General features: G+C 38.7%; 2 protein-coding genes across 2 annotated transcripts in view; both read left to right on the top strand.

Moving 5' to 3' along the window:
• The first annotated feature begins 2,479 nt into the window (after positions 1 to 2,479).
• The window catches only part of LOC131315160 (disease resistance protein RUN1-like), a 34,666-nt gene continuing 25,831 nt past the window's right edge, over positions 2,480 to 11,314 (top strand). The window contains exon 1 of the transcript XR_009196617.1: positions 2,480 to 3,693. The gene's annotated coding sequence lies outside the window, so the exon portion shown is untranslated. The remainder of the gene's footprint in view (positions 3,694 to 11,314) is intronic.
• Positions 4,352 to 10,157, top strand: LOC131313161 (disease resistance protein RPV1-like). The gene is made up of 7 exons (XM_058341304.1): positions 4,352 to 5,434; positions 5,617 to 5,910; positions 6,310 to 7,310; positions 7,478 to 8,579; positions 8,811 to 9,296; positions 9,385 to 9,470; positions 9,569 to 10,157. Exons 1-4 carry the CDS (start codon positions 4,496 to 4,498, stop codon positions 8,187 to 8,189), a joined length of 2,946 nt encoding a protein of 981 aa, XP_058197287.1. The 5' UTR covers positions 4,352 to 4,495; the 3' UTR covers positions 8,190 to 8,579; positions 8,811 to 9,296; positions 9,385 to 9,470; positions 9,569 to 10,157.

Here is an 11,314-nt window from a genome sequence, read left to right as displayed (position 1 = left end):
ATTTCTTATTCTTCTCACATTTCTCTCCAATTTGCAAATATTGACCACAAAAATCAGAATCGCGTTTCCCCACCGCTTACCATTTGATCCATCATAGTGTATCAAACAACCTCCAATTCCTTCTTCATCTCTGCCTTGGCCATTTGTCGATCTCATTCTAACCTATATTCCTCCTTTAGAGACAAAATAATGACGACGACGATGATCGAGCACTTGAACTCCTGTCTAGACTCAGTGTAAAGTTATGAACGATGGAATTTCTGGAGCTCAATTTCATTCATTTGTCTTTCGATTCTTGTATTTTTTTTTTTGCCTTGGGACATTCAAGTTAGCGTTAGTTGTTAGTTAGTTATTGTTAGTGAGATTTAACCATCGATCTTATGCATTAGGTATATGATGCCTATCAACTCGGCCACCATGGTTGAAATCATGGGTGAATCCAGTATAGGGCAAGCGGGGTCACTTGACCCCACTGAGTTCCAAAATACCTTTAGAGTATGTATAGTTTTGAAGAGTATTTTATAATTTTGACCCAAAAAGATCACATTCTTGCCATGAAGATCCCATGAAATTTATAATTCTTGCCTTCTTTAATTGTGACGTTATGCAAAAAATTTAATATTTTTTTCTCTCTCCACAAAGTCTATGAGTTTGCAGACTCTTACTTTATAGTTTGTTCTTGTATCTCTCCTTCTAAAGACAAAAGCAAGCATAGGCAAAAGCAAGCAGTCTTTCTAGATGAAAACTAGGTCAGATAATTACCGATTAATGTAAAAAAGCTTGGGTATGGTAATTTCTGCTCTTTGTTTTTTTTGTTTTTGTATTTAATTCAATTTCTTATCCAATTTTTACATACAAAAAATAAATTACATATGTTATAAATATTTGATTCCACTGCAACTAAATTCTGGTTCCGCACCTAGTTGAAATACAACCAAAGACTATTATGGTCGACGGACTGGTAGGACTATTAGTACTAGTCCATTTCTAGTTTTCTACGCAAAGACTATATAGCTAGCTAGCTTCTCATTTCTGTCCAATTTGTCAAATCCCGACTGCTGGGAAAATCGCGTTTCTCCCTCCCCTGCTTACCAGTGGCCTTAGAGCATCTCCAATAGCCTCAAGTCCATTCTAAGAGCATCTCCAATCTAATACATCATTTTTTCTTTCATTTTTTCATTTGAGAGTATTAAAATAATATATTTTATTTGAAAAGTGATTTTGAAGGAAATCTTACTCCAACCCAATACTCTATTTCTACTTCTATTTCTTTAAAAACTCATCCCAAATCTCAAACTTCCCCACTTTCCCTCCAAAACTCAAATTTTTATTTTTCTAACTTCATTAAAAAAATACTCAATATGGGTCTTATTTTGAAGATATTGTACATATCTTTTGACTGGTACCAATTTTATAAAGGATTAGTGTATCAAAACTAATTTGATGAACAAAATGGGATTTGGTGAGGGTGAATAGTAAAATGGAGGAGATCCTCCATTTTTTTCTCCATCCTTCATATTTGGAGTACCAAACTTGATCCTCTCAAATGGAGGAGAAAATAAATGATGGATTGGAATGGTATTTCCTCTAAAAATGATCCTCTCAAATGGAAAAATAGAGGAATGAAAGATGCATTGGAGATGCTCTGAGCAAAATGCTTAGCAAAAAGTGCAAAACTTTACTTTGTCTAGCCACCAAATATCTTCACCATCCAACAACCTAGGCAAATGCTTATTCAAATTCCAAAACTCAAAAAAAATAAAACAAAAACAAAACCCACCTTCCGAACAGTCCGCCGGCATGAAGCCTAGAAACCCATCCATTCAGGCCATTGACACCACCATCCCACTTCACCGTTTTAACGACACAAATCACAAAACACACTTCACCGTTTTTAATTACCCAACAACAAGTTTACCCAGATGAAATTAACTGATTCACAAAGAAACCCAGAAGATCCACAACAAATCAATAAACGGAATTAACTCACTGTGAGCAATCCGGCAAAATTAAATCAGCGTGAGAAAGGATGGTGAGTTGCCGCTAGCTGTGACGACAAAGCCCTCGCCGGAAAATAGCCACTGATTGTGAGTAACCTTTTCCCTCTGTGATTTCTCGTTCTCCGTCGGCGGCGACGAGTGGCTCACTGTGAAGAGAGAGAGAGAGAGAGAGAGAGAGAGAGGGGAGGGGCGAGGGCTACAGTAGAGAGAGAGAGAGAGAGAGAGAGGGGAGGGGCGAGGGCTACAGTAGCTCGCCCGTTGAAACGAGCTACTGTAGCAAACTAGGTTCTGCCGTTGAGGGTTTGCCTCGTTAAAGAGACGAAAAGGGAGAAAAGAATAGGCTATTGGAGATGCTCTTAGCCATTTGGTCCGTCGTAGGAGCATAAAACAATCTCCATCTCCTTCGTCATCTGTCTGGCCATTGCGATTCAGAAATCATCTGGCCCTCTCTTTCTCAAACAAAACTACTACTACGCTCTAACCTATATTTCTCCTTTTCAGACCACAAAAATGACGACGACGATGATATTGATCGAGCACTTGAACTACTGTGTAAACTCAGTTTAAGTTACTACGGAATTTTTGCCACAAGGTTTTTGTTTGAGATGCCCTACTTTAGATGCATGGTTTTGGAGCTCATTTTCTTTTACGTACGCCTTTTGGTTCTTATTTTTGTCTTGCAGTTGAAATCTGTTGGCATCTTGAGAGCTTAATTTAGGTTTTGGGTTCAATAAGGATATGTTTATGTCTCTTGTTCGTACGTTGTTCTTGATGAGGCCATCTGATATGCTGAGTTTGTTTTCTGGAGTAGTATTTAATTGGAAAGCAATGGCATGTGTTTCCTCCCTCTTTTTTAATGTTTTGTTTAATTTTTTCCCGTGGTGTTACTTTGGTGGAACCCTAGTAACAGAGTATGGCTGTGTAATTGAATAATGGGCGAGAGAGTATTAAATTGCATTTCAAATAGTTTAATCTTACTAAAGTCGTGATAGTTTTATTAATTATCCTTACTTTGTGCATGATATATAGAATTGTGAAAGGAGAGAGAAGAATGTCTAATTTTCTATTCTTGAACCTCTTCTTTTCTCAGGGTATGAATCTCCTATAACTAAACAATTCACCTAAGAAAGCCATAAAGTCAACAAACTTTCTTTCAACTTCGAGCTTTTTACAAGGCTTCTGCTGGGGCGAAAAAACCCACTTCTTCTTCTTCCTCCCCCATCCCACTGCAATGCAACTATGATGTCTTCTTGAGTTTCAGAGGCATCGACACCCGCACCAACTTTACCAGCCATCTTTCAGCCGCTTTAGAGAGACATGGCTTTCATATATTCATAGATGACAAAGAGCTCAAGCGAGGAGAAAATATTAGCGATGAACTTCTGAAAGCAATTGAGGAGTCAAGAATTTCGCTGGTCGTTCTCTCAAAAAATTATGCCTCGTCCCGGTGGTGCCTTGACGAACTTGTGAAGATCATGGAGTGCAGGAAGAAGTTGCAACAAATCGTTTTTCCTATCTTTCATGGCGTTGAGCCATCAGATGTGTGAGCGCAGAAGGGGAGTCTGGCAAAAGCATTTGCCAAGCACGGGGAGCGTTTTAAAGAGGGTCCGGATGGCAAGGTGGAGAAGTGGAAGGAAGCGCTTACTCAGCTTGCCAACTTATCAGGCTGGGTCTTGCCAAAGGTGGACAACGGGTATGTTCCCCTACCTTTCTAATACGTGCATGAAAATAACCTTAAGTAGCATCGATCACTAATCCTTTTATTCGGGAAGAAAGTGGAATTCTAAGTCTTGGTCGAATGGTCAACGTTGCTCTTAGAAAATGGTTAAGACGAGTGTATCTATCAAATTTCAAATCCCAACAGCACCAAATGTGTAAATTTTTCTAGAATTTCGATATTTTTTTATTCTTGCTCTTTCCTGATATGATAACAGGAGAATTTATTACTTTTTGATAGTTTTTTTTTTTTTTTTTTTTGACAAGCCAAAATAAAGAAACTCTGACTAGGAGTAAGTCTTTGACAAATTTGAAACTCGCTAAAAATGCATGCCTCAGATCCTAGCAAGATGCTAAAGCTTACAATTGGTCTACTATCTGCATTTCTGACTAGGAGTAAGCCTTTGATTGATTTCAAACTCAATAAAAAATGCATGCACCGATCCTAGCAAGATGCTAAAGTTTACAAGTGGTCTACTATCTGCATTTCTAGGTCCAAGTCTCACCTGAGATACAGTTTTGCCAAGATTTATTATACCAATTCCGTGGTTATGAATCTTCTAGACCTACTAAAGGCTTTTTCTTTTTCTTTTTTGTTTTTATTCCCAAATTTGCAGAGATGAAGCGAAGTTAATTCAGAAAATTGTTGAAGAAGTCAGAAATAAATTAGATGTTGCACATCCAGATGTTGTGAACCACCAAGTTGGACTGGAGTCTCGTTTGCAAAAGCTCAATGTTATATTGAGCATGGAATCAAGTGATGTTCGCATTGTAGGAATATGGGGGATTTGTGGTATTGGTCAATAGCTAAAAGCCTATACAGTCGCATCCAACGTAAGCTTGAACGTAGCAGCTTCCTTGCAAATATCAGAGAAACTTCGAAACAGCCGAATGGTCTGGTTGTTCTACAGGAGAAACTTCTTTCTGATATATTTGGTAGTGGAACTCAAAACATAAAGAATGTTGATCAAGGAATCGAGGTTATAAAGCGGAGAGCTTTCTTTGGAAAGGTTCTTCTTGTTCTGGATGATGTGGATGGTGTCCAACAATTGAAGGCACTAGCCATATGTAGAGATTTATTTGTTCCTGGAAGCAGAATCATCATAACAACAAGAGATAGGTCTTCGCTAAATTTCCTCGAATTGGATGAGAATGAGATATATGTACCAGAGGAATTGAACAAGGACGAATCCCTTGAGCTCTTCAGCTGGCATGCCTTTAAGGAAGACCATCCCAGAGAAGACTATGTGGAGCTTTCAGGCCAATTTGTAAATCATGCTTGGGGGCTTCCTTTAGCTCTTGTAAAGTTTTGGGTTTTTTTTTTATTTCGCAAAAGCATACCTGAATGGAAAGAAGCAATGCCGGAGTTAAAACAAATCCTTCTTGCGGGTATTTATGGAAGGCTAAAGATAAGTCTTGACACGCTAACTGATGAATTCGAGGAGTTATTCTTCCATATGGCATGTTTCTTTGCTGGAACCAATCGAGATTTTACAATCAAAATACTTGAAGGCCGTTACTTTTCCGCTGCTATTGGCATTCAGGTTCTGGCTGATCAGTGTTTAATAAAATATGGGCCCAGGAATGAACTTGTTATGGATGACATGCTTATAGACATGGGCAGAGAAATTCTCCGGCAACAATCTGTTAAGGACCCAGGGAAACGTAGAAGATTATGGTATCATGATGACGCCCTTGAAGTTCTAAAAGATGGCACGGTGAGGTCTATCTAGATTTTGCATTAATATTTTAAGGTTACTTACGGCAAGGATTCTAAATACATATGCACATTCTTAATCCTTAATTCTCACATTCAAATGACACAAACATTATTGGCTTCATATTATGTACTCTTACCGAGCTTACCTTGTGACTCATTATGCATTGGTTCTGTCATCAGGGAGCTGAAGTGGTTGAAGGCCTCGTCTTAAACTTTCCTAAGCCAAGCAATGTCCAAGTGAATGCAAAGGCGTTCAAAAAGATGAATAGACTGTGGCTGCTTCATCTCAATCACGTTCATCTAACTGATCTAAGTATAGGTTATGAACATATCTCCAAAAGGCTATTATGGTTGTGTTGGAATGGCTTTGCTTTGGAATGTGTGCCATCGAACTTCTATATGGAGAATTTGGTTGCTCTTGACTTGCGTTATAGCAGCCTACAACAAGTATGGGACGGAAGTCACGGAACCAAGGTACAGTATACTCTCTCTCTCTCTCTCTCTCTCTCACTCACACACATACACGCGCGCCCGCGCGCGCACAATATATATACACACACACACACACACACACATAGTGGGCTTCCTCTAAGGTCGCCCTTAGAGGAGTAAAATGCGTACATCGCCTCTCAGCCGTTGGATTGTGTTTTCAATGGTCTAGATCTGTGGAAGATTTATGACCGGTCACAATTAACTTTTCCAAAGAAAAATTTCATTAAAATCTGGACCATTGAAATCTCGATCCAACGGCTACCAACGACGTCCGCATTTAACGAAAATAAGGGCGCCCTTATTAGAAGCGCCATGTGTGTGTGTGTGTGTGTGTGTATTATAATATGTGTAAATTAACATTCTTCGTTCTGTTTTGGACAGATTTTGCCTAAATTGAAGTTCCTTTATCTAAGTCATTGCTATTACCTGACCAAAACCCCTGACTTCTCTGGACTCGACAATCTTGAGGAACTGTTGCTTAACGACTGTGTAAGGTTGGTAGATGTTGACGAATTTATTATATGTCTGGACAAACTAGTTGTCCTAGATTTGAAGAACTGTGAAAAACTTCGGACGATTCCATTAAGAGTTTGGATGTTGAAATCTCTTAGATGCCTTGAAATATCTGGCTGCTGCAAACTTGTACAATTTGCTGGATTTGAAGGATTGCCAGATTCAATTGGTTTGCCCCTGGCCTCTGTACAAGGATTAAGTTGCTTAAAGAAATTGAGCATGGGAACTTGCCATCTATCATGTTTACCATTTGAAATTGGAAGTTTGATCTCATTAGAGGTGTTGCATCTTTATGGAAAGAGTTCACTTACCTTACCACATAGCATCTGTAACATTACTCGTTTGAACTTATTAGATTTGACAGACTGTAATTTTTCACATCTACCCGGTGATATTGGGAGATTGATCTCATTAGAGACTTTGAATCTTGGAGGAAACTGTTTAATTGTCTTACCGAGTAGTATTTGTAACCTTATTTGCTTGAAGTTTTTGGATTTAAAAGACTGCACTTTGTCCCATCTGCCCAGCGACATTGGGGGGTTGATCTCATTAGAGACATTGAATCTTGGAGGAAACAAGTTAGTTGAGTTACCGGGTAGTATATGTGACCTTACTTGCTTGAAGGCATTGGATTTGAAAGACTGCAATGTGTCTTATCTGCCTGGTGACATTGGGGGGTTGATCTCATTAGAGACTTTGAATCTTGGAGGAAATGATTTACTTGCCTTACCGGGTAGTATATGTCACCTTACTCGCTTGAAGTCATTGGATTTGAAAGACTGTAAAGTGTCCTATTTGCCTGGCAACATTGGGGGGTTAGTTTCATTAGAAACTTTGAATGTTCAAGGGAACAGGTTAGTTGAGTCCCGGTAGTATATGTGACCTTACTCGCTTGAAGTCATTGGATTTGAAAGACTGCAATGTGTCTTATTTGCCTGGTAACATTGGGGGGTTGATCTCATTAGAGACTTTGAATCTTGGAGGAAATGATTTACTTGCCTTACCGGGTAGTATATGTCACCTTTCTCGCTTGAAGTCATTATTTGAAAGATTGTAAAGTGTCCTATTTGCCTGGCGACATTGGGGGGTTAGTTTCATTAGAAACTTTGAATGTTCGAGGGAACAGGTTAGTTGAGTTACCGGGTAATATATGTGACCTTACTCGCTTGAAGTCACTGGATTTGAAAGACTGCAATGTGTCTTATTTGCCTGGTGACATTGGGGGTTTGATCTCATTAGAGACTTTGAATCTTGGGGGAAATGATTTACTTGCCTTACCGGGTAGTATATGTCACCTTACTCGCTTGAAGTCATTGGATTTGAAAGGCTGTAAAGTGTCCTATTTGCCTGGCGACATTGGGGGGTTAGTGTCATTACAGACTTTGAATGTTCGAGGGAACAGGTTAGTTGAGTTACCGGGTAGTATATGTGACCTTACTCGCTTGAAGTCATTGGATTTGAAAGACTGCAATGTGTCTTATCTGCCTGGTGACATTGGGGGGTTAATGTCACTAGAGACTTTGAATCTTGGAGGGAATAGGTTAGTTAAGTTACCGAGTAGTATATGTGACCTTACTCGGTTGAAGTCGTTGGATTTGAAAGACTGCAATGTGTCTGAGCTGCCCGAGGACATTGGGCGGTTGGTCTCATTAAAGACTTTGAATGTGGGAGGGAACAATTTACTTGCCTTACCAAGTAGTGTATTTAACCTTACTTGCTTGAATGTTATTGGATTTGAAAGACTGTAATGTGTCCCATCTGCCCAGCGAAATTGGGGCTTGATCTCATTTGAGACTTTGAATCTTGGAGGAAACGGTTTACTTGCTTTACCATATAGTATCTGTTACCTTAATCGCTTGGAGAGATTGTCTTTGAAAGGATGCAATATGTTCCATCTGCCTGGTGACATTGGGAGGTTGAGCTTGTTAGAGCATTTTGATCTTCGTGGAAACAATATTTGTACCCTACCACATAGTATGTTCCAGTACGTTTATGCACATTGCAACCAAGCTGCTGCACATCATTAGAAGGCATACCTTCTGGATTGAAGTTTAGAACATCGATGCCCCTTTGGGGTTGACAAGTTAGCTGAGAACATTTGTTTAAACAAATTTATTGGGAGACTCCCCCAATCTAAGGTTCTCTCTCTCTCGCTCTCTCTCTCGTATAATACCACCATTACTAAAAGAGCCATTATACTAAATAATGAGCACTCTTATTTCGAATCCATATGATCACTAATAGCCAATTTGTCATTGTACTTCTGGTTTAATGTCTTTTGGTGAAATCTTTTCTCTCTTATCTTATGAAGGAAAAGAGGTTTGCGTTGTAAATTTGCAATCTACTAATGCATGATCTGTTTGGAGCAGGGATTGTCTGTGGTGCGGAAATCTTTTGATATTATTCTGCCAGGGAATGAAGTTTCGTACCAAAATGCAGGGTCTCATTTAACTTTTGTGGTGCCTTCTCTCATAACTGGGAAAACATCGGGTTGGATTTCATGCGTAGTTTTCATGGGACACAAAGAAGCTGGTGAATGGTCTCTTTTTGACTATTTTATTAGTTACAAATCTAAAGATGTTGAAACATGTACCTTTCATGCAAGTTTACTTCCCCTTGTAACCTGCGAAGATCAAAATCAGATGTCTCTCGTCAATTTACCACTCTGTTACCTAGAAAGCGGTGATGAAGTAGAGATATCTATGGAATCACGTGTTGGGGAAGGGAATGGTGAAGAACCCATGGTTAACGGTGAAGAAAAGTCATTTATGAGGCTGATGAGAACATTATATAGAAAGGATCAGAATCCAGTACAACTTGGCAACTCTTATCATGCTGTCATCCTCAAAGAAGAAGTATGCATGGGCATTGTCGAGTGCTTTTGTTTTTTATTTTGAGACCAATTTTGAAAATTAGCATCCATTAACTGTGTTTTGGTTCTAGCGTAGGGCCAACGGTGTCGTCGGAGGCATTTGAATTCAAGGAAGAGAATTTGGAAGGGTCTAGCATCAGGCACTTTCCTATTTCAGGTATACAACCTAATACTAAGAAGCTCATAGTCACTTTGTGTTGATATTTATAAATTTGGCATCTGATCTGTTATATTTGGGGCTTCTTTTCCTTTCAGGTCTTCTTTTTGACTTGCTAGCAGACATGGGGGCAAGTGGAGGCTTATTGTCCCCACTGGAGTCAAATAAAAAGATATTTGTTCTTAGTTTGGTCAATACCCTTTGCCTTACGTAGGTGCATATATCCTTTTTGTGCTTTTCGTGGAGTTCAATTATGGTCTCAGAGGAGCGGAGGATCTCTCCTCGGTAAAACTGTTTCATTCTCAGTTAAGTTTGAACCCCATCAGACCAATACAGAGCTCAAGGTGCTGCCGTTTTAGCCTCCAAGAATTTATAAATTCAAGGGGCTCCTCTTATCTTGGTATCCCTTATAGTATTTTTTCTTGAAAAGGTAATTTATCTAGTTATATTTTGTTCATAAAGATTCATAGAAGTGCCTCATCTTCAATTTTCGCTTTGGGATTCAAAAAATTAGGGCCAGCCCTGGACCTAAATCATGAGTTGCCCTTGATTGGGATCATCATTTTTCAGTGCTGTCAATAGAGGACACACAATAACAAGTTGAATCTTTATTGTAAATCATGAGGGCCGTTTGTACTTTAACCGCATATATGAGCAGTAGATTGGACCAAGTATCCAAGGTAACCATATGGCTGTTGCCCTGTTGGTTTATGTTTTTATGGTCCAAGCCAAAGTTATGAGTCTCCTATCGTACCAGCAACAAAACAGTGCATTCAACATCATATTCCGTACTCAAAATACTGCCATATAACGGAAAGTTATGAATACCGTACCATACCGGCAACAAAATAGGACACTCAACAACATATTTTGTACGGCTCAAAATACTTCTCTATACTAAATATTCAGGTATTCTGGCCCATCTCGGTCTTTTTTCGGATACCGGCCGGTGCAATGAAGGCTTCTTCTTTTTTTTTTTTTTCCAGTGTTAAATACAAATGGGTTCTTTTACAATTACTTTTAAGTTGAGCCTTGTATTGGATCCAATACAAAATATATGTCGCTTGCTTTAACCAATATTTTGTTTGGAACTCGTGGAAGAGAAGGAAAAAAAAAAAAGAAGGGAAAATTAAAAATTTTCCTCCTCTCTTATTTGGACTTCTATAGATAGAGGAGGCAAAGTAACAAAAAATGACTTCAACTTTCCTCCAACTTTCCCTCTTAATTAGTACTATTATTTTCCCTTCCTTTCGTTTGCTTTCCGCAGGTTCCAATCAGAGCATTAATCTGGAATCCAACCCAACCTTTTGTGCTTAGCTGCTTATGGAGAAAAGAACGGAGACAAAAAAAAAAAAGGAAAGAAAAAAACAATAATGTTACAACCACAAATATTTTCACACAAACTTCTGTACATAAAATTATTGCTTTGCATTTGCAAAAGCAAACACCAAAAAGTACGAGGTTCAAAAAAAAAAAAAAAACCACCAAAAAGTACGTAAATATATTACTCAAAGGTTACCCTCATGTTTTCTTTTTTAATAATACTAGGTGCACGGCACGAATACATGCCCGTTGAAAGGAACAAATTTTGATATAGGCTAGATATGTCTTGTTTGTAATTTTAGAGTCGGACGCAATAGAAAAGTATGGAAATAGGTAGGAAGATATATTACATAGATTGATCAAAATAGCAAAAGCATTAGATGATTTACATACGGACGACATAGTGTGTAGTCTATTTACAGACGCTGAAGAAGCATAACACAGTAAAGCTTGAATGTCATGCTCGTTGAAGGGAATAGTTTTGATTCAGGGCAGATTAGTCTCGCTTCTAATGGTAAAGT

The sequence above is a fragment of the Rhododendron vialii genome, chromosome 13a (assembly GCF_030253575.1).
Source record: "Rhododendron vialii isolate Sample 1 chromosome 13a, ASM3025357v1".
Taxonomy (NCBI): Eukaryota; Viridiplantae; Streptophyta; class Magnoliopsida; order Ericales; family Ericaceae; genus Rhododendron; species Rhododendron vialii.
Note: the sequence above shows the minus strand (reverse complement) of the source record. Positions and strands in the feature narration are given on the sequence as shown.

What these genes read in the sequence shown, in the direction of transcription:
- LOC131313161 (XM_058341304.1), top strand. Translation starts at nt 4,496, where the DNA reads ATGGGGGATTTGTGGTATTGGTCAATAGCTAAAAGCCTATACAGTCGC. An exon ending in AAGTTCTAAAAGATGGCACG is followed by an intron (nt 5,435 to 5,616) that starts GTGAGGTCTATC and finishes TTCTGTCATCAG; the next exon opens with GGAGCTGAAGTGGTTGAAGG. An exon ending in ACGGAAGTCACGGAACCAAG is followed by an intron (nt 5,911 to 6,309) that starts GTACAGTATACT and finishes TGTTTTGGACAG; the next exon opens with ATTTTGCCTAAATTGAAGTT.